The sequence below is a fragment of the Heloderma suspectum genome, chromosome 1, assembly GCF_057233095.1.
Source record: "Heloderma suspectum isolate Gila_16-S chromosome 1, 16-S_ref, whole genome shotgun sequence".
Lineage (NCBI taxonomy): Eukaryota > Metazoa > Chordata > Lepidosauria > Squamata > Helodermatidae > Heloderma > Heloderma suspectum.
Window position 1 is genome coordinate 435,652,904 of NC_139458.1, and position 25,359 is coordinate 435,678,262.

At 48.3% G+C, this 25,359-nt stretch overlaps 1 protein-coding gene across 5 annotated transcripts in view; it reads left to right on the top strand.

The window, feature by feature from the left end:
- INTS9 (integrator complex subunit 9) overlaps positions 1-25,359 on the top strand; it is a 92,787-nt gene that overhangs the window by 45,819 nt on the left and 21,609 nt on the right. For all 5 annotated transcript variants that reach the window (XR_014787010.1, XR_014787011.1, XM_084829434.1 and 2 more), the window contains 3 exons: positions 8,781-8,892; positions 16,038-16,218; positions 20,449-20,509. Coding sequence is in view for 3 of the 5 variants with exons in the window: in XM_084829434.1 (XP_084685560.1) it covers positions 8,781-8,892; positions 16,038-16,218; positions 20,449-20,509 (354 nt within the window). In the remaining 2 variants the exon portion in view is untranslated. The remainder of the gene's footprint in view (positions 1-8,780; positions 8,893-16,037; positions 16,219-20,448; positions 20,510-25,359) is intronic.

The window sequence follows — 25,359 nt, forward strand, 5'->3', positions numbered from 1 at the left end:
GAGGGTTAAAGCTCCCCCACTGTCTTCCACACTAGGGTCCCAATCTAGATTAGGCTTCTACTCTACACTAAAAATGAAAAAAGGGAGACTATTGAAACTAAAAATGAAGAAAGGGAGGTTATTGAGATTAGCCAAATGCTTGATGCGTGGGTCTGTTTACTGCTCTTAGCCATGACAAGTCAACCCTGCAACGAATGTTTGCAGCGTGGGGTGCTGTGCAGCATCACACCCACTTGGTTCCATTCCCCTCCCCATTGTCCATCCACCCCCCACCCCAACGATTAGTGAGTATTCTGTAACCGCTGAGCACATTCAGTCTTCTTTGGGCTGTTTGGGGGCTTTTGCCCGCACCCCCTTTTTCTAAAGTTTTTTGTACTTCTGCAAACCTTTGAGTTCCCTCGAACCTGCTGATGCCTCCCCCTTATGCATGGGTGGTGGCATTTTGGCTGCAGAAACTGTCTCCCCCCCATGCTCTATCACCTAATTAGACCCCCCGCTTGTCCCTCTGGCTCCCTCCCATCTCATTAGGAAGAAGTTATTTTCCCTGGGAAACACTTGCGTGCCACTCAGTTTATCTCCCCCCCCTTGAGCTTCCTTCTAAGTTTAACTGATTTGTTGCCAGTCTTGTCCAAGTTTTGCGCTTGTCATCATTTTTATATTTCTGTAATAAACCTGTATTCAATTATTTTATTACCTGGTTTGTGTCTCTAATTGCCAATTTCCCATCTTGAACAAAGAGCCGAGGTTCAGGTCTCGTGTGTGTTCCCGCATGTATTGGCAACCCAGTACGGGTCACTGTGCACCGTGACTCTGGGCCAGTCTTCCCCAACCTGGTGCCCTCCAGGTGTTTTGTACTACAACTCCCAGCGTTCGTGACCATGGGCCATGCTGACTGGGGCTGATGGAAGTTGCTGTCCAAGACATCTGGAGGGCGCCATGTTGGGGAAGGTTGCTTTACGCTAAAGACTCTTGACGTGTACCACACAGGCAGACGTGCCTTGGTACACACATGCAGACAAGACACACGGTAACAATCTAAAAAACAAATCCTATTGTTTATTAATAACGGCCAAGTATGATTAATTTTATTTGCTTTCCTGTTTCAAACATCTATAAAGACCCACAGATTCTCAGCTCGCTCGCTCTCTTTCTCTCTTTATTATTTAAACTCAGCATATTTCACTATATAATCCTTGAAGACAGTTTCCAGGCTGCATCTATATCACCCTGTGAATTATCTTTTCTTGAAGGAATGATGGCTTAACCGGCTGCCAACTCATCCACCCTGCTAATCTAAGGGCAAAGTCTTCATGGTGCTATAGATGTAATTTCCAGTAAATTAATTCTCGCAAGATCCATAATTTTTTTTTTGGCGCAAGATGGTTACATGTTTGGAGAACTGATGGGCTACGCAGGCAACGGGATCCGATGTAGACGTCTGAGCTACAATCCGGCCTCCTGCAGACCATGCAGTAGTGGATAAGGCTCTGTCGAATTTTTGCCCGTGAAAACTTTTAGGGTCAATTCATGCCCCTCCCTTTTCGGAAAGAGGCCCTGGGAAAACTGCTAAGCCCTTTGATAAGGTGAAATTAGAAGCTCTAGCAAGGTCTGCAAGGACACTTTGCCCTGACGCTACTCAGCAACCGCAACTCATAACATCAACTCTTGGCGGAAAGCAAAACTGGAGTCGACCATTGTGGGGGGACGGGGATGGGGCAGGCCGGAAGATTTGCCAAAACTCTTTTAGAGTACCCTCTGTACAGTGACCCCGGGAATCGATGCTAACCCCCTTGTCTCCATGGAAGATGAAATTATGACTATCGAATACTGCATAATCATTACATATATTTTCCACAGGCAGATTCAATATTACTTTTACTGTCTTATTGGCATTTTCATTTGACAAGCATTTCATTTTATTTTTGAAAAAACTTTGTAAGCTTATTCAGAGTGTTTTTCTGTCCACTACGACACCTTGGTTTTTTATCCCTTGCTTTGTGTTAAGCGTCTTCCTGCCCAGCCTTCCATCACTGAGATGGAGGTAAAGGATGACACTGAACATACAGGACGATGGCCATTAGCTTAAGATGGCTTTTCCGAAGAACTAGACGCATTTGTGGAGGAAAGGGTGGATCAGCGTTTGTTAGCCATGATAGGTAAATGAGAGCCCCATGTAGAGAGAGGGCGTCTGGCATTGCAAGTTGCTGTGTGGGGAGGGCAGGAGGTCAAACAACCAGGAAAAGCTGTTGTTTTCATGCCTGGCCTGTTGGCTCCCTGGAAGCATTTGTTGTCCACTGTTGGAAACATGATACTGCGCTAGATGGACCTTTAGTCTGATCAAGCAAGGTTGTTCTTGTCCTAGAATCATAGTAGGGTTGGAAGGGGCCTACAAGGCCATCGGGTCCAACCGCCAGCTCAATGCAGGAATCCAGGTCAGAGCATCCCTGACAGATGGCTGTCCAGCCTCGTCTTGAATGCCTCTAGTGTGGGAGAGCCCACTACCTCCCTAGGGAATTGGTTCCATTGTCGTATTGCTCTAACAGTCGGGACGTTTGTCCTGATGTTCAGCCGGAATTTGGCTTCCTGTCACTTGAGCCCATTCTTCCATGTCCTGCACTCTGGGATGATCGAGAAGAGATCCTGGCCTTCTTCTCTGTAACAACTTTTCAAGCACTTGAAGAGCGCTATCCTATCTCCCCTCAGTCTTCTCAAGGCTAAACATGCCCAGTTCTTTCAGTCTCTCTTCATAGGGCTTTGTTTCCAGTCCTCTGATCTTCTTTGTTGCCCTCCTCTGAACCCTCTCCAGTTTGTCTGCATCCTTCTTAAAGTCTGGTGCCCAGAACTGGACACAGTACTCCAGATGAGGCCTAACCAGTGCTGAGTAGAGGGGAACTAGTACTTCCCGGGATTTGGAAGCTATGCTTCTATTAATGCAGCCCAAAATAGCATTTGCCTTTTTTGCAGCCACATCACATTGTTGGTTCATATTTAGCTTGTGATCGACAACAATTCCAAGATCCTTCTCGCTTGAAGTGTTTGTTCTTGAGCCACATATCCCCTTCTTTTCTTTTCCGTAGGTGCAGAACTTGGCATTTATCCCTATTAAATGTCATTCTGTTGTTTTCTGCTCAGCGCTCCAGCCTATCAAGATTACTTTGAATTCTGTTTCTGTCTTCCAAGGTATTAGCTATCCCGCCCAATTTTGTGTCATCTGCAAATTTGATCAGCATTTCCTGCACCTCCTCCTCCAAGTCATTAATAAAAATGTTGAAGAGCACTGGGCCCAGGACTGAGCCCTGTGGTACCCCACTTTTTACCTCTCCCCAGTTGGAGAAGATCCCATTGATCAGCACTCTTTGAGTCCGATCCTGTAGCCATCTGTGGATCCACCGGATCTTTGTTTCATCTAGCCCACTTTGAGCTAGTTTGCTCATCAGGATATCATGGGCAACTTTGTCGAAAGCTTTGCTGAAGTCGAGATATATGATGTCTACAGCATTCCCACAGTCCACAAGGGAGGTGACTTGATCAAAAAACGAGATCAGATTCATCTGGCAGGATTTGTTCTTGACAAATCCATTTTGGCTTTGGGTAATCACTGCATTGTTTTCAAGGTGCTTCCAGATGGATTGCTTTATCATCTGCTCCCGAATTTTCCCAGGGATTGATGCCAGACTGACTGGTCTGTAGTTCCCAGGTTCCTCCTTTTTACCCTTTTTGAAGATAGGGACAACATTAGCCCTCCTCCTCCATTTCTCCCGTCCTCCATGATTTCTCAAAGAGAATAGACAGCGGTTCTGAGAGTTCTTCTGCCAGTTCCTTTATTACTCTAGGATGTGGTTCATCTGACCCTAGAGATTTGAACTCATTCAAAGTAATTAGGTGTTCCTTGACCATATGCCTATCAATCTCAAGCTGCAATCCTGCCCCTTCAGTCTGTACTTCGCCATTGCCAGGGGGGTCATAGACCCTCTTTTGGGAGAAGACTGAGCCAAAGTAGGAACTGAGCACCTCTGCCTTTTCTTTGTCCTCTGTTATCATTTTGCCATCCTTATTTATTAGCTGAACCACCATTTCTTTTCTCTGTCTTTTACTATGCATTCCTATGTCTTTTACTATATCCTCTTATAACGCTAAACTCCAGAGGAAATCCAAAAGCCACAGTAGAGTAATACGTCCATCAGGACCAACTAAAAAGTCATGTTTCAAGTTATCCAGAACGCTTCTTTAGGTTGGATGTTCGTAGCTGTCTTAAAATAGAGTGCAGAAAGCATTAAGCAGACTTAATTAGATTAGTCTCTGCCTAGGTGCAAAACAGATTTCCGGTTTCACCGAGGGCTTCTGGGACAAAGAAATATTAGCAACCGTTCCCACGTATTTTGAAAATAGAAAATCTGGGAGTGACTCAGATCTGTCTCCAGCACTGATCAGAACACACAGATCCCTTGCAAGACAGAAAACAGAAATAAATAAGAACATTTTTTTTTATTTATTTATTATTAAATTTATTAATCGCCCATCTGGCTGGTCACCCAGCCACTCTGGGCGATGTACAACATACAATAAAACAGTTTAAAACAATAAAATTCTACCATAAAAATATTTTCTAAAATACCCTAACCCACCCCAAATGCCTGCCTGAACAACCACGTTTTTAATGCACGACGGAAGCTCATTAAAGAGGGGGCATGACGGAGTTCTCTAGGGAGGGAGTTCCACAGAATGGGGGCCACCACAGAAAAGGCCCTCTCCCCCGTCCCCACCAGTCTAGCTGTCCTGGCTGATGGGACAGAGAGAAGGCCATCCGAGGCTGATCTTGTTAAGCGGCCTGTCTGGTGCTACTGGAGGTGTTCCTTAAGATAGGCTGGGCCGGAACCATATAGGGTTTTAAAGGTCAAAAACAACACCTTGAATTTGGCCCGGAAAACAACTGGTAACCAGTGCAACTCCTTCAGCACTGGAGTGATGTGATCTCGCCAGCAGCTGCTTTTAATCAGGTGAGCCGCCGCGTTCTGTACCAGCTGCAGTTTCCAAACCATCTTCAAGGGTAACCCCACGTAGAGCGCATTACAGTAGTCTAAATGAGAGGAGACCAGGACATGTACTACCGATGGGAGCAGATGGTCGGGAAGGAAGGGGCGCAGCCGCCGTATCAGATGGAGTTGATACAGCGCTGTCCGGCTCACAGCTGACACCTGAGCCTCCATGGACAGCTGGGAGTCCAAAATGACCCCCAGGCTGCGGACCTGGTCTTTCAAGGGTAGCCGTACCCCATTCAACACCAGGTCAACATCCCCCAGCCTCCTCTTGTCTCCCACCAAAAGTACCTCGGTCTTGTCAGGGTTCAGCTTCAGCTTATTCCTCCCCATCCAGCCACTCACCATCTCCAGACATTTGGACAGGGATTCTACAGCCAACCTTGGTGAAGATTTGAATGAGAGGTAGAGCTGCGTGTCATCTGCATATTGATGACACTGCACCCCAAACCTCCTGATGATAGCCCCCAGCGGCTTCACATAGATGTTAAATAGCATTGGGGAGAGGATGGAACCCTGTGGCACCCCATAAGTAAGTGGCCACGGGTCCGAAACCTCTTCTCCCAGTGCTGCCCTCTGGTACCTGCTGGAGAGGAAGGACCGGAACCACCGCAATACAGTGTCTCCAATGTCCAACCCCTCCAGGCGGTCCAGGAGGATACCGTGGTGAACGGTATCAAAAGCCGCTGAGAGGTCAAGGAGAACAAGGAAGGAGCATTCGCCCCTATCCAGAGCCCTCCTCATGTCATCTACCAAGGCGAGCAAGGCCGTTTCTGTCCCATGCCCAGGCCTGAAGCCCGACTGAAATGGGTCTAGATAATCAGTTTCTTCCAAGTGTGCCTTCAACTGTACCGCCACCACCCGCTCAATCACCTTGCCCCAAAATGGCAGATTTGAGACTGGGCGAAAGTTGTTCAGAACTTGAGGATCCAAGGAGGGCTTCTTTAAGAGCGGCCTTATCACTGCCTCCTTGAGGGCTGATGGCATCACTCCCTCCTCAAGGGAGGCGTTCACCACCGCCCTGATCCCCTCACCCAGTCTCTCTCTGCAGCCCATAATGAGCCAAGATGGGCAAGGATCAAGTAAGCAGGTGGTCAGCCGTACCGATGAAAGCACCTTGTCCACTTCATCAGGACGAAGAAGCTGGAACCGATCCAACAAAACCAGTTTGCCACAGGCCTCCTCTTGCTCACTAACTGTATCCACAGCATGCAGAGTAACAAACCTAATCTGATCAATTTTATCCGCAAAGTGCCTTGCCAAAGCCTCACAGGAGGCCTTAGAATGCTCCAGTGGTTCCGGAGCCACAGGACCGACCAGGCTCCGGACCACTTGGAACAGCCTCCTGGGGCAGCACTTTGCAGACGCGATAGAGGCAGCATAATATTCCTTTTTTGCTGCCTTCACCGCCACGTGATAGGCTGAAGATACAGCTCTAGCCCGTGTCTGATCGTCTTTGGAGCGAGACTTCCGCCACCGGCGCTCTAGCCGTCTCACCTCCTGTTTCAGAGCTCGTAACCGCGGATTGAACCATGGTGCAGTCCGAGCCCTGTTCAGGGGGAGAGGGCGTTTCGGAGCCACCTGATCTAATGCCCCAGCGATTGCGGCATTCCAGCCACCCACCAGGGTCTCGACCGAGTGGCCGTTGGCGTGCCCCAGAGAATCCCCAAGCGCGTTCAGGAATCCATTTGGATCCATAAGACGCCTGGGCGGACCATTTTAATGTGTCCTCCACCCCTGCAGAGGGGTTGTGGAACCGAGAAGCCCAACGTCACCAGATAGTGATCTGACCATGACAAGGGGGTGGTGGATATACCCCCGACTTCCAGATCACTCCCCGCTTCTCCAGAAACAAACACAAGGTCTAGTGCATGACCAACTACATGGGTGGGCCCAGTTAGAATATGGTGCAGCTCCCAGGAGGCCATGGTCTCCATGAAGTCCCGAGGTGCCCCTGTGGGGATGGCCTCCGAATGTACGTTGAAGTCCCCCAACACCAATAAGTTAGGGGACTGTATACGCACATCAGAGACCACCTCAAGCACCTCGGCCAGGGAGTCAGTCGTGCAGCGGTGTGGACGGTACACGAGCAGAATCCCCAGACTGCCCTTCGGGCCCAACCTCCAGTACATGCACTCAGCAACCTTGGTCTCCCGGAGAGGGGGTCTGGTGAAGACCAAGGACTCTCGGTAGATAACAGCCACTCCCCCTCCCCGATCCCCAGCCCTCGGCTGCTGTGCATACGAAATCCGGCTGGACACATGGCTGCAAGGGTTGGAGCAGCAGCCTCGGCCAGCCAGGTCTCCGTAAAACATGCCAGGTCTGCGCCCTCATCCGGGATCATGTCATGGATGAGGGAGGTTTTCTGGGTAACAGACCTGGCATTGCAGAGCAGCAAGCGAAGGCCAGAAGATGGGGTCACGCCTCCCCCAGCCATCCTTTGGCTCTGGACAGGCCCGGAGCAGGGGACAGATACTACACATCTCTCCCCTGTTCCCCTTACCTGGCACGGCCTGCCCCTAGCGCTCCTCCAGTGCCTGCCGCCCAGCCTCGGTATGTTCTGGCCCCCAACACTCCCCCCACTGCCTCCATCAGGTGGACACATGCCCCCTCGCTCCCGCCCATCAGGCAGGCTACCCACCCCTAAAAACACAACAGAATCCCCCAGAAAAAACAAAACAAACAAAACAATTAAAAATCCCCTTAAAAATAATGCCAGGCAGGAGTCCACAGGGAAGGCCTGGTGGCGGTGGTGGCAGCGGCGGCAGCAGCAGCAGGCTCAGCAGCAGCAGGCACGCCTCTTCCCCGGTGGCGGCTTCTCCTGCAGGCCCTGGCTGTCCCAGGCCACCTCAGCCAGCCAGCTTGTAGCCCCTCCAGGGAGGGGCAGGTAGAGCAGCACAGCTGGCTCGGTACCTGGGGGCCTGGTCCTGCAGGGACTGGCGGTCTGCCAGCCAGAAGTCTACAGGAAAGGCCTGGTGGCGGCGGCGGCGGCGGCGGCGGCGGCGGCGGGCCCAGCAGCAGCAGGCACGCCTCTTCCCCGGTGGTGGTGGTGGCTTCTCCTGCAGGCCCTGGCTCTATAAAAACATGCTTTTCTTTATATCAGTGAACCTGGAGATTAATTTTACAGTGGGTAAAGGCCTGGTTTGGACGATCATATCTGAGCTTAATAAGCTGATCTTTTCTTTTCTTTGCCCCTGTGCACAGCAAGAACAAGCTTTGCTGTTTTTTGCTGCCCCACGTGCAAAGAGAACAACCTCTTTTTTTTGCCCGCCAGCCCAACTCCTTTGCTCTTCACTTTGTGGTGCAAGCCATCAAACCAAGAAATCTATTTTTCTTACATTATATATTCCAGTTTGTCACTTCTTATGTTCATTTGGTCATTGGGATATATACTTCCTTTTGTATTGTGTGTTTTCTTCAATTGAAAGCAACCACCATGAAGTTGCTGCCCTTCAGATGTATTTTTGGCACAACCCAGCTATACTGGCTGCGGGATTCTGAGAGTTGTAGTTCAACACATCTGGAGGGCACCAAGTTGAGGAAGGCAGGCCTAATCCAAATGCTCATCCCATTAAAGGCACAATCCTATGCACGTTTAGACAAGAAAAAGGCCTACAACTTCCAGCACGCCCCAGCCAGCTGGCTGTGCTGGCTGGGGCATGCTGGGAGTTGTAGGCCTTTTTTCCTGTCTAAATGTGCATAGGATTGTGCCCTAAATTTGCCTTTCAAACCTTGTCTTTTCAGCCCATGGACCAAGCTTCTCTTAAGAATAGCGATGTTCTCATCCTGACCGGACTTACCCAAATTCCCACTGCCAATCCGGACGGGATGGTGGGTGAATTCTGCAGTAACCTCGGTAAGTGGCCAGGGTGGTGGTCAGTGTTGCCAGGAGGGGCTGGGGTGTTGCTCTTGCTTGCTTTATAATCTGACTCATAACCCCGTGTGGGAAATTGCTCTGAGATTCCTGGAACCGAAGTAACTGCTTGACTCTCTCCTCTCTCTGGCATAAAACTAGCAGTTCAGATTTTTTATGATGCGCCTTTGCCTCTCTCATTAATACAGTAAGTGCTTTTGAGAGATGCAAGTTGTACCTTTGGAGAAAAGAAAGAAAGGGAAAAAAAACACCCAGTTTTGGAATGGAAGTGGCATAATGAGATTGAATTGTCTGCTCTTGTTCGTTTGCTAAGTGGATGGCTTTGTTGCCAACGAGTTCTGTTTTGACAAGGCTTGGGGTGGAACCCCCCCTCGCAACTCATGCCATTTCCTGTCTGTCTCTCAGCCAGCTTAAAATCCTGACACATATTTCCTTAAAATCCTTCCTTCCTTTTCTTAAAAGCCAGAGATGTCCATCCTCTTTCCTACACTTGATGACCGCACAGCCTGCAGAAGGGAGAGGTGGCGGCCAGGATCTGGAAACTTGAGCTAATATATATAGCCACCACCAAATTTGGGGGTCCCAAATTTCACTAGTAGCAAGAGAGAGAAGTTCTAATGAGAGGGAACATTCAAATACAAATTGGTCATGATTTTTTGTTTTAGGCTTCGATTTTGTTGTTTTTTTATTTTGCTATTATCAACCCCCTTGAGATCTGAGATGAATGCCCTCTTCTTTTCCAGAACTGCCCAGAGAGCTTTGGCTGTTGGGCAGTATAGAAATGGAATGAATGAATGGGTGGGTGGGTGGTACATAGGAACATAAGAATGAATGGGTGGTACATAAGAACATAAGAAGAACCCTGCTGAATCAGGCCAAGGGTCCACCTAGTCCAGCATTCCGTTTTCACCGTGGCCAACCAGCTGTCGACCAGGAACCCACAAGCAGGGCATGAGTGCAACAGCACCCTCCTACCCATGTTCCCCAGCAACTGGTGTACATAGGCTCACTGCCTCTGGTACTGGAGGTAGAACATAGCCATCAAGACTAGTAGCCATTGATAGCCTTTTCCTCCAGGAATTTGTCCAACCCCCTTTTAAGGTCATCCAAATTGTTGGCCATCACTACATCCTGTGGTAGTCAGTTCCATAGTTTTAACGATGTGCTTGCTGTCCTGAATCTCCCACCAATCAGCTTCATGGGATGACCCCATTGAGTTAGAGTATTTTGAGAGAGGGAGAAAAATGGCTCCCTATCCACATTCTCCACACCAGGCATAATTTCATACACGTCTATCATGTCTCCCCTGACCCTCCTGTTTCCAAGCTGAACAATCCCAGCTGTTGTAACTTTCTCTCATAGGGGAGATGCTCCAGCCCCGTGATCATTTTAGTTGCCCTTTTAAAAGAAAGTATTTGTCTGCTTATGAAACCTTGATATTACCAGCAGGAAACTTTGATTGAAGTGTAAAGTGTGTGTGTGTGTGTGTAGCGGGGGGAGGGGATTGACATTCTGCCTGAAGGGTAGGCCTAAAGTTCTGTGATGTAATTAAACAACTTTTTATTTTACTTTTTTGTAAATAGTGACTGCAATCCAGTGCAGAGTTAGATGCATTTAATCCCATGCATTCCAATGGCATTTAATCCCTTAAGGCTGAAATCTGACCTGGGAGTGAGTCTCATTGAACTCAGTGGGACTTACTTCTAAGTAGATTTGTATAGGATTGTTCTGTAAATCTGTTTTGGACTGTAAACCTGGATTTTTATTTATCAGGCTGATGGTATGTGTACGTGCATGTGTCTTTTTAATTAATTATTTGTATTTCTCCTAATGGCCTTAAGTACTATGCAAAATTTATCTGGTCCAAATTGGTTTACTTGTCTTTAAATTGTGGCTTTTATTTGAGTAATTGTTTTAATTGTGGACCTTTGCCTCCATTTGCATATAGTAATTGCATTCTCTGCTGATTTTTGTGGCCTTTGGCAAAGACAATAAAACTGACCAACATTTCCCTTGAATTTACATCTATAAAATTGGTGCTGCCTTTTCTTTTTCTTTTCTTTCTGTCTTTTTTTTTTGAGCCTCCATAGTTTATAGATAGGTATAGCCACAGCTGCTATTACAAATTTAGAATGAATTAGCAAATTAATTTTCACCGTTGGAAAAGCTGATAATTGTCATGCTGGTACAATGCTGTGGGTGTGAACGACATCATTTTCCAGCATGCTTGAAATGTAGTATGTGATGCTTGTTCTCCGGAGGCATTTTATTTGCCCAGTTGTATATTCCACTTTTCATCAGAAAGGTTCAAAGTGGTTTGCAATACAATAAAATTAATAAAACATCAAAATACATCTAAAAGCAATCAAAATAAGACTTTGTAAATACCACAAATACATAACAGTAAAACAGCAACAGGAACAAACCAAAAGCAAGAGACAGGATCCAACACTGCTGGTCCGCTTACGCTATTGACATACCGCTAGCACAAGTGACCTCTAGTGGTATGCCACTAGCTGGTGTGAAACCCCAGAAAACAGTTGCTTGCGCTAGTGGTACATCAATAGCATAAACAGCCCAGCAGTGTTGGATACTGGACATCCCAGAGGTAGCAGCCAAAGGCATGCAAAAACAAAGATGGCTTAACCTGCTTGTTGGAAGGGATAGAAGTTAACATACAGCCTGCGGCAAGGAGTTCCAAAGCTGCAGTGCAAAACTTGAGCGGGTCCTGACCTCCTTCATTTTTGTGAACCACCCAGAGAGCTTTGGTTATGGGGTGGCATAGAAATGCAATAAATGAAATGAAATTATTCTTGTGGAGGCAATTTGGCCTCCAGGTATTAATGAACTTGAAGCAGAGAAGGCCTCACAAGAATACAACTCTCAAGGACCTGGGAGAACAGAAATGTCTTTGCCTGGTGCCCAAAAGATAAGTATGGGCACCAGGTGGCCCTCTTTTGGGAGGGTGTTCCAGAAATGGCGTGCCACCACTGAGGAGACCCCCTCTCTTGTAGCTTCCCACTTAACTTCCACGATGGCCTAAGGGTCCAGGCAGATATACGTGGGAGATGCTCCTTTCGATACTCTGGCCCCAAGTCACCTACGGCGCAATCCTATGCATGTTTAGGCAGAAGAAAGTCCTACAACTCCCAGCATTCCCCAGCCAGCATAGCTGGAATGCTGGGAGTTGTGGGACTTGCTTCTGTCTAAACATGCATAGGATTGCGCCTTTAGTGCTTTCAGGATCAGCGCCAGCCCTTTGATTTGGGCCTGGAAGCAGACCGGAAGCCTGTGCAGCTGACAAAGCACTGGCGTCATCCGCTCTTTGTGTGGCTGCCCCCGTGTGGTGAACCACTGGAACTACAGCATAGAATCGTAGGGTTGGAAGGGGCCTACAAGGCCACCGAGTCCAACCCCCCGCTCAGTGCAGGAGCCCAAGTCAGAGCATCCCTGACAGGTGGTTGTCCAGCCTCGACTTGAACGCCTCCAGTGTGGGAGAGCCCACCACCTCCCTAGGGAACGGGTTCCATGGACAGTCAAGTTATGAAAAGCTCCTGTTTGGGGCGGGTCTTCCTGATTCCGGGATGTTTCCATTTGCTTTTTAGCTCTGACTCCCATCTTTGTCCATCAGTGCCAGCAAGTGGCGCAGTCTCCTAGATCGGCCCCCTCCTCCCTCTGCAACGACACGCCCACCCTGGTGCAACTCCCACCCAGTGGCGGCGAAGAGGACCGACGCTGGCGGGCTTGATGGCTCATGTGTGGATGGTGGGAAGCACCGCCACAGAGGAGGAGGAGCTCTTCTCCCTCCCTCAAGGCCTCCGCTACCCTAGTCCAGGCTGATGTGAGGTGGCCCCCGATCGCCTGCTAGGAGTGAGCCGTGAAGGAGCGCTGCTCCGCTCCTCCAGCTGGCAGGTGGTAGCAAGCAGACTGGGAGAGGAAGGATAGTGGCATATTTTATTAGAGAACATTATTTAAAAACAGAGATGTACTGCACATTGTCTTATTAAAAGGGAGAAAGGGAAAGACAACAACAACTGGGATTATTTATAGGTAGGTAGGTAGATAGATAGATAGATAGATAGATAGATAGATAGATAGATAGATAGATAGATAGATTTATGTGTGTGTATTTTTTTGTGTCTGTGTGTGTATCTCTGTACACGCAACGTGCGCACACACATACATACAGAAGTTTAAATCTGTTAATTAACCACACAGTCTATGTAATATTCAATACCTCTTGTCTCACATTTTCATCAGGCTTTGTTCTATGCCAAGAGAATAGAACTGGGCACCTGTTTTCCAGTTAATCTTTTCTGGCTTTTGAAGCTTCCCAGATTCTTTTAGAATATGTCAGCTTGTACTTAAGTGCTGTCTGCTAAAAAAAATTGCAAGAGATTGATCTTTTCAGTTTGAGTCCTGTTCTCCAGCCTGTTTGTGTGTGTGTATGATGAGAGACTGAGAAGGAAGCATTTATATTTCCTTCATGCTTAATTCCTTGAAACATTTTGAGAGAGGGGGCCTTTGTGTTTCCTGTATCTTTGACTATATAATACACACATGTAACTCAGCATACTTTCTTGAGTCATCTGTTTTGCACGCAGGCTGTTTCTTGCTTTCTGATTGTGATATAGACTTGTTGAGATTGTTGTGATCTGTGGGGTTTTGACACCATCTTTGGATGGTATTGCTTGTTGGCAGAAGACCTGTAAGCACATACAGAGCAGCCTTCCCCAACATGGTGTCCTCCATATTTTTTGACTACAACTCCCATCAGCCCCAACCTGCATGCATAATGATCAGTGATGATGGCTCCAGAAATCCGGAGGGCACCATGTTGGGGAAATCCACCTTAGACCACCAGAGCATTTTCTGTGGGTTCTCCCTCTGGAGTCACCAGATTCTGACTCCATGCCTGCTCAGATACCTGAATGATTTTCTTCCAAGAGTTGGCAGTTCTACTCTTGTATGAGATGCTTAGAATTTCACTTGTAGATTTGGTGCTGCCGTTGCTAAGAAGCCAAGGTACTGGAGCTCCCAAAATCTCATCTCTTCCCCCCCTTTGATTTTTCCTCCTTTAAAAATAGAATGAATGGTTTAGTTATTTATTCTTGCTTCTTGCAATCCAAATCAAATGCCTTTCGCTTACTGGAGCTGTGCTGCCCTCTTCAGGCACAGGGTGTTAACTACATTGGAGTAGGCCCTGGCGCCTGTGGTGAAATTGTTAAGTCACACCGTGGGCTGCTTCATGTGTTACATGTATTCCTACATGGAAACCGTGCTTCGATCGTAACACGAGATGGTGTTCCTCCATGCTCAAAACGTTGTGCGTTTCCTACACCACTGAGTTCACCACAGCTAGTCAACTGGGAAAGGACCATGGCTCAGTGGTAAGGAACCTGCAGGAACCAGAGACAAGCCAGAAGTCAGGACAGAAGAGCAAGTTGGGACTGAAGTGGCAAGCCAGGGGACAGGGTCAAGAGCAAGTTGGGACTCTGAAGGACAAACCAGGGGGCAGGTTCGAAGAGCAAGCCGGGACCAAAGGTCAAGCCAGGAGGCAGGGTCAAAGATCAAGTTGGGACTCTGAAGGACAAGTCAGGAGGCAGGGTCAAAGATCAAGTTGGGACTCTGAAGGACAAGTCAGGAGGCAGGGTCGAAGGTCAAGTTGGGACTCTGAAGGACAAGCCAGGAGTCAGGGTCGAAGAGCAAGTCGGGACCAAAGGGCAAGCCAGGAGGCAGGGTCAAAGATCAAGCTGGGACTCTGAAGGACAAGCCAGGAGGCAGGGTCGAAGGTCAAGTTGGGACTCTGAAGGACAAGTCAGGAGGCAGGGTCAAAGATCAATCTGGGACTCTGAAGGACAAGCCAGGAGGCAGGGTCGAAGAGCAAGTCGGGACCAAAGGACAAGCCAGGAGGCAGGGTCAAAGATCAAGCTGGGACTCTGAAGGACAAGCCAGGAGTCAGGGTCGAAGAGCAAGTCGGGACCAAAGGACAAGCCAGGAGGCAGGGTCAAAGATCAAGTTGGGACTCTGAAGGACAAGCCAGGAGGCAGGGTTGAAGAGCAAGTCGGGAGAAAGGACAAGCCAGGAGGCAGGGCTGAAGAGCCAGCCAGGACCAAAGACCGTTACCGGAGCGTGAAATTATCCAGTGAAATGGATTGCTAGGAAGTTCCAGTGTCACTCGACATGTGATCAGCCTGCTAGAATTTGTTGCCACCGAGCTGTTGCAAAGAATTGCAGTCATAGAAGGTTTTGATAAATCCAGGGCGGATTGAGTCTGCCAATGGGTGTTGGCCATTACAACTAAGGATGGAACCTCTGTGTTCAGAGACAGTATACCTCTGATTGCCATATGTTGGAGACAGACGACAAAGGTGGCTGCCTCTGTCATGCCCTGTTTGTGCGCTTCCTTGGAGAAAAAGGCTAGCAATGGCTACTAGTCTTGATGGCTATGTGCTACCTCCAGTACCAGAGGCAGTGAGCCTATGTACACCAGTTGCTGGGGAACATGGGTGGGAGGGTGCTGTTGCACTTATGCCCTGCTTGTGGGTTCCTGGTCAACAGCTGTTTGGCCACTGTGTGGACAGAATGCTGGACTAGATGGACCTTGGTCTGATCCAGCAGGGCTCTTCTGATGTTCTTATGTGGCTGGCCTTCTGTTAGAAGAGGATTGATGGCACTTGAAGGGTTTTGGTCTATGTCAGGGGTGCACAACCTGAAGCGTGGGCCAAATCTGGGCTACCTGTGGTCCCACTCTGGTCCTCTAGAGGTCCCCAGAGGTCCACACGCCCTTTCTCCCGACCACCAATTGTTTGATATTTTCCTAGCTTTTCTGCAGTCCCCCCCCCCCCATTCCAAAAGGTTGAAATGCCTCTCCTATGGCTTAGTTCCTGGCAGTAATAGCTTTAAGCTAAAATATGCCAGTGTTTTGGGCCCCACCCCTTTTGCCTTTGGCCCTGCCCACTACTGGAATGCAGCCCCTGAGACCTTCTCTGAAATGGCATGTGTGGCCCTCAGCCTGAAAGAGGTTCTGCACCCCTGGTCTAGGCCCTTATGAGCATGATCTTATGTTCTTATTTTCTCTTCCTTCCCCACTCTTCTAAAAACATGTTTTCTGGATCTTTGTAAAGCACTGACTGTTCGGAATGGAGGAAACGTGCTGGTCCCGTGCTACCCCTCTGGTGTGATCTACGACCTCCTGGAATGCCTATATCAGTATATCGACTCTGCCGGGCTCTCCAGCATCCCCTTCTACTTCATCTCACCTGTCGCAAACAGCTCGCTCGAATTTTCCCAGATCTTTGCCGAATGGTAGGTGTCAAGGGCCACTCTGGTGGGCAAGGAGACTCAAAGCTGTTCTTGGGCAGTCCCCTCTCCAGCCCAGGAAGGAGGGTTGTGGGACAGATCCAAAGTCTTTTGGAGATGCAGGTATTGTTCAATCAGACCAGGAATTCTTTGCATTGTCGAGGAGTAGGTACACATCCTCCTGTCCACCAGGCATATCATGTAACATCTGAGGTGGGCACTCCACACTGAGGTTTGAACAACTGTAAGCCCTGTTTGCATGACCTTCCTTTGGGTTTTGAGCATTTCCTAGCCCCTCTGTATGATAGAACAGTGGGCATAATGTGTTAGGTGTTCCATGCACTTAGGCCTTGCCTGGAATGCCCAACACATGCACAATCCTCCACCATACCAAGAGGGTCTGGGAAGTGTATGAACCTGACCCAGCCACAGCTTTTGACAGTTTTCCCTCCAGGGATATCAATATTGAACATGCACAATAGTGCACTAGGCAGCTGCCAGAGAAAGAGCCTTCTCTGTAGCGGCCCCTCCCATCTGTGGAAGACCCTTCCCAGGTAGATCCACCCAATGTCTTCATCGTATACATTGAGACACGAGGCTAAGACCTTCTACATTTAATCTTTAATTAGCAGTCTTTATTATCAGTTTTGCTGCTGGCTCTTTAATATTGTTAATCTTTTAAATATCTTTTTTTTATATATTTTCGTTAGCTGTGTTGTTATTTTACTGTACTTTGGGGGTCTGATGATAGTAAACCGCTCTGAGGGTATTTGTCAGTTGAGTGGTATATAAAGCTGACAGAGGGATGGATGGATGGAACACAATAAATCGGATGAATTCAGTTTGAGCTGAAAGAAAGGGCCGTAACTCAGTGGCAGAGCCCCTGCTTTGCCCGCAGAGGGTCCCAGATTCAATCCATGGCATCTCTAGTTAATATTATCGGGTAGCAGGTGGCGAGAAAGACTTTCTGTCTGCCTGGGTCCTGGGAGAGCCACTGGGCTGGTTCACATGTCACAATAAGCCACAGTGAAAACAAGCCATGATGGGTTGGTTAATTGCTCGCTAAGCTGCGCTGCTGCCGACGGACGATCAGGCACTCGTCAGCTTGCCATCGTTTGGTTCAGACTTCATCCTCCCACCCACTCCCAGCACATATCCCAGGGGCCTTTGCAGCACAGCTCCTCTGTACTCCTGCAGTGATGAGATTCTCCCTCCGCCCTTTTCTTCCCTTGCAAAGCATCTGTGTCGACATATATCCATATGTCAATGCAGGTGCTTTACGAGCTAAGAAAGAGGGTGCCATATCTTCAGAGTGGAGGGGGGGGGCTTACCTTACCTTTTAGGATGAGGTGGCTGAGGGTTTTATTTTCTTTCTTTAACCCTTAACCCTCCTCCCAGCCTGCTCCTCTTCCCAGCAGAGCTATGCATGTATGCGTGATTAACTTACCTCTGTGTAAGCACATGCCCCCACCCCAATTTGGGAACACAGCGATTGGGGGGGGGGGGATTTAAGCTTTCCTCCTCCTGTTTTCATGCTGAAATTCCACCCTCACCTCCTTTTGCAGGGAATGGCAAAAAAGAAAATTGAGACTCCCCCCCCACGTTTTAAACCCTCCCCCCTGGAGTGTCTGGAATTTCAGCATAAAAACAGGAGGAGGGAAAGCTTAAATCCCCCCTCCAGAATCACCATGGTTCTGAATTTGGGGTGGGGGGAGCACGCTTACCCAGAAGTCAGTCAGCTATGCTTACCCTGTGCTAGCTCGGCTCACGAGGGGCAGTCACTGTCCAATGAAGCAGCGAGTTGGAGGAGGGGCGGAGGGCACTGCCAGGACCAGCCAGGCTTTTCATCGCTCTTGCCTGGCAGTGCTGTAGCCCTTTCCTACAAAACGTGCACAAGCCACTCCAACGGGTTCGGATGTCACACCAAGCCATGGGTTCTCGAGGTGGCTTGTACGTGGTTGACAAACCACACTGAGGAAACCCCGCCAGGTTCAGAACATCACAACAAGCCACCCTGAAACAAACGTAGGTGAGAACCCCTATGAGTTGTCACATCATGCGAACCAGGCCACTGCCAGTCAGAGTGGGCAACCCTGGGCTAAGATGAACAAGTCATCAGACCTGGTTTAAGGCAGCTTCCTATGTTTATATCCCCATTTCATTTTTCCATACATGTAAAGGTGAAACTGTCAATTGCTATTTTATTTAATTTAGGTTTTTAAAAGTTTACTCAGAATTTTAGTACAATAATAAAGGCAATAACATAGTACCAAGCCAGTGAGTATCGATCAGATGTTGAGGCTGCAACTGGATCTCATGCTCAACCTGGGGCTGCTGCAGTAAGCACAATGCAGCTAGCCTGTTGCAGTAAGCACAATGAAGAGTCTTGTGGCACTTCAAAGACCAACACGTTTATTCTTGCATAAACGTTTGCGGACAATAGCCCTCTTCATGAGATGCATAAAGCGTTATCCTGCATCCCTTCTCAAACTGGGGAGAAATAACAAGCAGGGCACCGCAGGGCTCAGTCCTGGGCCCAGTGCTCTTCAACATCTTTATTAATGACGTGGATGAGCAGGTACAGGGAATGCTGATCAAATTTGCAGATGACACAGAATTGGGCGGGATAGCTGATACCCTGGACGACAGAAACAAACTTCAAAGTGATCTGGATAGACTGGAGCGCTGGGCAGAAAACAACAGAATGACATTTAATAGGGATAAATGCCAAGTTCTGCATCTAGGAAAAAGAAACCAAATGCACAGTTACAAGACGGGCGATACTTGGCTCAACAATACTACAGGCGAGAAGGATCTTGGGATTGTGGTAGATCACAAGCGGAATATGAGCCAACAAGGTGATGTGGCTGCAAAAAAGGCAAATGCATTAATAGAAGCATAGCTTCCAAATCCCGGGAAGTACTAGTTCCCCTCTACTCAGCACTGGTTAGGCCTCATCTGGAGTACTGTGTCCAGTTCTGGGTGCCACACTTTAAGAAGGATGGAGACAAGCTGGAGAGGGTTCAGAGGAGGGCAACGAAGATGATCAGGGGACTGGAAACAAAGCCCTGTGAGGAGAGACTGAAAGAACTGGGCATGTTTAGCCTTGAGAAGAGAAGACTGAGAGGAGATAGGATAGCACTCTTCAAGTGCTTGAAAGGTTGTCCCAGATAGGAAGGCCAGGATCTCTTCTCGATCAACCCAGAGTGCAGGACACGGAATAATGGGCTCAAGTGACAGGAAGCCAGATTCCGGCTGAACATCAGGAAAAACGTCCTGACTGTTAGAGCAATATGACAATGGAACCAATTCCCTAGGGAGGTGGTGGGCTCTCTCACACTGGAGGCATTCAAGATGAGGCTGGACAGCCATCTGTCGGGGATGCTTTGACTTGGATTCCTGCATTGAACAGGGGGTTGGACTCGATGGTCTTATATGCCCCTTCCAACCCTACTATTCTATGATTCTGTGATCCCAAGTATATGTATACACACAAATAGAAGGGATTGTAAACAGTGAGGTCAGAGGGAATTGAAATGTAGGCAGTACAGACAGTGATAATTGCCTTATCATTGTAAATAAGGTAGTTATCACTGTCTGTAATTTCTGCATTTCACTTTCCTCTGACCTCACTGTTTACTATTTCCCCCACCACCCCCATCATGTGTGTAAATATACATTTGGGATGCAGGATAATACTTCATGCATTGATGAAGTGGGCCATAGTTCATGAAAACGTATGCAATAATAAAGACCGACGCGTTTATTAAAGATGAAGGAGCCACAAGACTCTTTGTTCTTTGAAACCTCAAACCCTTTTGAAATCCAGGGGGACAGTGGTGGCCATTTGGGGAATCCTGAAGGGCCAGACTTGAACCCAAGGAGACCCAGATGCGGCTCCTGAGCCTGACGTTCTGCACCCCTGCTGTACAGGAACATCTTAAAGCATCTGTGGAGTGCGGCAAGGGTTGGACAAAGGCAAATCTGGGTGAAGAGCCAATTCCCTGCAGGGTGGATGCCTCCCAGCTTCACCGCCTCTGTAGAGGGGGAGATGACGCCCCCAAGTGAGCCAGACGCGTGGCCAGCTGCTGCCCCAGAACATCTCTGCTTGGCTAGGAGATATGAGCAGTAGGTGGCAGCAGCGAACTGCATTGCACTGTACAGTGGCTTTGTAATTCTAATCTGTTTTGCTCTCTGTCTCTCCCTCTCTCTCTCTCCGCCCATCTCCAACTTAAGGCTGTGTCACAATAAGCAGACAAAGGTGTACCTGCCGGAGCCACCTTTCCCTCATGCCGAGGTAAGAGAATCGTATCGAACGCCCCGGCCTTTGACACTCTCAGAGCGAGAAAGGGAAGCAGTTCCCACAGGCTGAGAAAGGATGTTGAGAGCTGCCATCCCTTGAGACAGACCCCTGGGCGCTGGGCTGGCCCAGCCCAGCCTCCTCCAGCTAGCAGTGGCCTCGAGGGCTACAGTTGCCAGACAGTCTGTGACTGGGGATGAACCTGAACTTAGGAGCTGCCTTGTCCCACCCGAGTCACACCCCGGGTCCATCTAGCCCTATATTGCTGACGCTGACTGACCCAGCTCTCAGGGTTTCAGGCAGGATTCTTTCCGAGCCCGACCTGGAGATGCGGAGAATCGAACCTGGGACCTTCCTCATGCCAAGTATGTGCTCTGCCACTCACAGCTGTCATGACTAATGTGGGTCCCATTCCTTTCAATGGGTCTACTCTTCGTAGGACTAACTTTGGCTACTACTCCATACAATTACATGCTAAAAAGCAAATTAAACAACTCTTCAACCCGCAAGCCAAACAAAAACGCAACAATTTAGTTATAAAATAAATTTAAAATGCCAAAATATTAAAACTGAAATGTTGAAATGCCTGGGCGAGAGGAAATGTTTTAACTTGTGCTGAAAAGAAAACAAAGTTGGCGCCAAACATATCTCCCTTGGAAGGGCATTCCAAAGTCAGAGCGCCACCACGGAGAAGGCCCTCTCCATTGTAAATACACAGTGCATATCTCCCACTGTTAGGGTATTTGGAGAAAGGCCCCAAAATTTATTTATTTATTTGTTTGTTACATTTCTTAATCGCCCATCTGGCCGGTCACCCGGCCACTCTGGGTGATGTACAATAATACAACAGTTTAAAACAACAGAATACCACATTAAAGCATCATATTTCTAAAAATACCCTAACTCACCCCAAATGCCTGCCTGAACAACCATGTTTTTAATGCGTGGCAGAAGCTCATTAAAGAGGGGGCATGGTGGAGTGCCCTAGGGAGGGAGTTCCACAGAGTGGGGCCACCACAGAGAAGGCCTTCTCCCTCGTCCTCACCAGCCTAGCTGTCGTGGCTGACGGGACAGAGAGAAGGCCATCCGAGGCAGATCTTGTTGAACGACCTGTCTGGTGTCACTGGAGGCACTCCTTGAGAGAGGCTGGGCCGCAACCATATGCAATGATTTATTTGCTTGTAAAACATAATGCCTCCACCTGTCACTCAGCTGAAGCCCTAAAGGTAGCTCATATTTCAACCATTACACAAAAACTAAAGTATCACAGTATTTAAAACCGAGAAACATAAAATATACCCCAGTAAAGCACAGCGGTGGACCATGAGAGACTGATCAACAGCAGGGAGATGCTCGTTGTAATGCCCTTCCTCAGTCCTACCAGCACCCAAAAACGAGACCGCACAATCTTCACTGGGCTTTTAAAAGCAGCAGGGGAGCGAGCCAAATGGCTCCAGTTGTAGAGCTGGAAAAAGTGCAGGAAAGGGCAACTGAAATGATCAAGGGGCTGGAGCGAGACCCCGATGAGAGAAGGTTACAACCCTGGGATTGTCTAGCTTGGAAAACAGGAGGGTCAGGGGAGACAGGATGGAGGTGCACAAAATTATGCATGGTGTAGAGAATGTGGATAGGGAGACATTTTTCTCCCCCTCTCAAAATACTAGAACCCAACAGGGTCCTCCCATGGAGCTGAGTGATGGGAGATTCAGGACAGATGAAAGGGAGGGCTTCTTCACACAGCGCAGAGTTCAACTATGGAATTAGCTGCCACAAGATGTGGGGGTGGCCACCAATTTGGATTTAAAAGGGGGTTAGACAAATTCCTGGAGGAGAAGGCTATCCATGGCTATGGATGCCTGTATGCTCCCTCCAGTATCAGAAGCAGTATACCTATGTACACCAGATGCTGGGGAACATGGGCAGGAGGGTGCTGTTGCACTCATGCCCTACTTGTGGGTTTCCTGTGGGCAGCTGTTCGGCTACTGTGTGAACAGAATGCTGGACTAGATGGACCCTGGGTCTGATCCAGCAGGGCCCTTATGTTCCTATGTCTCCTCTGGAAGGGAGCTCCGTAATGAAGGCCCTGCTGCCGACGCCAATGTGCCCGCAGACACTTGTCTTTTCACCCACCAGGCTCCCTGAGCCTTCTGATTTTTTTTTTTTAAATTTCTTACGATTTTTAAAAACTTGATGTTTTTTCCACTGGGAGGCTGGCATGCTGCAAAGCGAAGCGCTGCCCTCCAACGTTGGCTTTATTTGGGTTCATAAGAGTGGTTTGTGTTTTGTAGCTTAGACCCCAATGCGAACTTGGACTTAGGTTCTCGGGCAAGTTACTTTTATTTTAGTCTCACCAATTTGCCTTCAGGGAAATGAGTATTTTGTGACCAGTCAAGAGCACCATGGGAGCCATTTTAAGAATGTGAAAGCCCCCCCATGGCTGCCATTTTGTGAGAGTGCCCATGAGACTGTCAGCATTCCAAATGTGCCCCCCGACCCAAAAAGGTTGGAGGAGACACCCTGGCATACACTTTTTTCCCATTGGATTCTGTAAGTCTTCAGGAGCAGACTAATCTGATGAGTTCCCCACCCCTGTAGAGGGCATCGAAACCAAAAAAGGACATGTCCTGACCATGACAGTGAGGTCATAGAGAACTCCCCCTGCGCCGCCACAGTTCCAGGCCACCAACCATCTGATACGTAAAAAAAAAAACAACCAGGTCCAAAATGTGTCCTATACAATGTGATGTATTGAACCAGCTCCATGGTTGTCATAGGGGCCATGAGGTCTTGAACAAGTCCCACTGTGCCAGCCTCAACGTGAGCATTAAAATCCCTCAGGTCAGTTGTCCTGGGAGTCTCCTACACCACACCCAGCTCTGGCCAAGGAGACGAATCCCCAGTATCTCCCCCAAGTCCAACACCAGGTACAAACACACAAGACCAGCACGTCATTGAACACATCTCCTGCAGAGGGAGATGGAATCCCTATAGATCAGAGGTGTCGAGAAGCCCTTGGGGGCCGTGTTCTAGCACTGGGTGCTAGAAAACCACCAGTTTATTTTAGCTTAAAGCTCTTCCTGCCCAGTAACTAAGCCTTAGGAGAGGTATTTCAGCCTTTAGAGTAGGGGGAAAACCATGTGAAAGCTGGGAAACCACCAAATATTCCGTGATTGGTGGAAAGCATGTGGGACCAGGGAAAGAGGGCATAGCCATCTAGGGAGCCCCAGAGGGCCACACTGGGACTGAGGTTCTGCCCCCATGTGATAGATGACAGCAACCCCCCAGTCCCCAAACCTTCAGCCAGTAACGTTATTTTGAACTTCTTCGCCCCCTATTTGAAGCCTTCCAAAATGGTTTTCAGCAGCTCTGACGTAAATGCCTAGAATATCATTATTGGCTTTTGCTTGTTTCTTGCAGTCTCCAGGTGTAGCTGAGGTGGGAGTCATTCTGAGACCAAAGTTATGAGAAGGCCGCCTCCTTCCTCTTTGCCGCCTTCCTTCATATCCTGCCTCCTGTATCCAGGCTGATAAGTGTCAGGAGCCATGAGATCTGGTGGAATCACATAGGCCAAAGTGAAAGGCTTTTTTTAGCTGAAGGTGGCCTGAGGGGGCGAGGGAGAGGAAGGCAGGACATGCTACACTGGCTTCCTTATTGATTTTCAAACTGAGGCATAGCTGACTTGGGATTTCTGGATGCGCAATAGATTACAATGTATGTTGGCCTCGCCGAACTAAGTCTACATAGATTTGTCCAATTTATCGCCTTGCTTATTGACCTTCCACATCACATTGCTTCTCTTGGAGGAGAAACCACTGGGGGCCTCCTTTGTTTTTAACGCTACAATTTGGGCCGGGAGAAGTTGTTTTTATCATCTCCGGCTCCCGGAGCTTTTGGTCAACAAAGAATCTTCTCTCTGCAGAAAGATGTCCTTGAAGTTGCTTCTTATATTTCCATACATGGGGGAAATAACTAAGGCTGCTTTCAGACATACGGATGTATTTGTTTTACATTTTTATTTTTATTTTTTAAAACGTGCACCCCGCCTTTCCAGTGTGAAGGCGACTTACATCAAAATATAAAAACAGTATAAATCAAATCAAATGGGTTTTAAAAAAATCCAGCCAGAAAGCTGCAGTTTGCATCAGTCAGCCATGCCCCAGTTACTTCCAGACTGGACTATTTCAGGGTTCTCTGTTTGAGGTTGCCTTTAAAAACAGTTCAGAACCTACAAGTGATCCAAAATGCAGCAGCAAGAGTACTTACCTGTCTGTGGCCAGATGCCAAGAGCGTATAACTCCGATCTTACACCATCTCTATTGGTTTCCTTGTCTGTTTTCAGGCTCAAGTTAGAGTGCTGCTCTTAACCTTTAAGACAGGCAACTTGTGCTCCTCCAGATGTTTTGACCCACAACTCCCATCACCCCTTATCATTGGCTATGGTGGCTAAGGCTGATAGGAGTTGTAGGCCAAGACATCTGGAGACCCACTTCCTTTTTTCAGACCTCGCAGATAGGCCATCTTCAATGGAGAAATAAAAGCCACTTTCCAAAATGCCATTATTTTCTTACTGATTCACGGGCAAGTCTGGTTGTCTTTGTAGTCTCTCATAACTCCTTGCCTTGCCAATGAAAATGCCCACCAGCAGCACTGAGAGGGACCCTCTTCCGGGTTGCCTTGGACATTCCAAGGTCTGCTTGCAGGCCTCTGTCTCCCCACACACCCTCCCCAGAGTTGAAATTCATATTTTACCGGAACCCACTTGCCTAGCACGTGGCCTGCCGAGCCTCCAGCTCTTGCTGCTGGAGGTCGTGCTTTGATGTTGAGAACTGTGAGCAGAAACCTCTTCC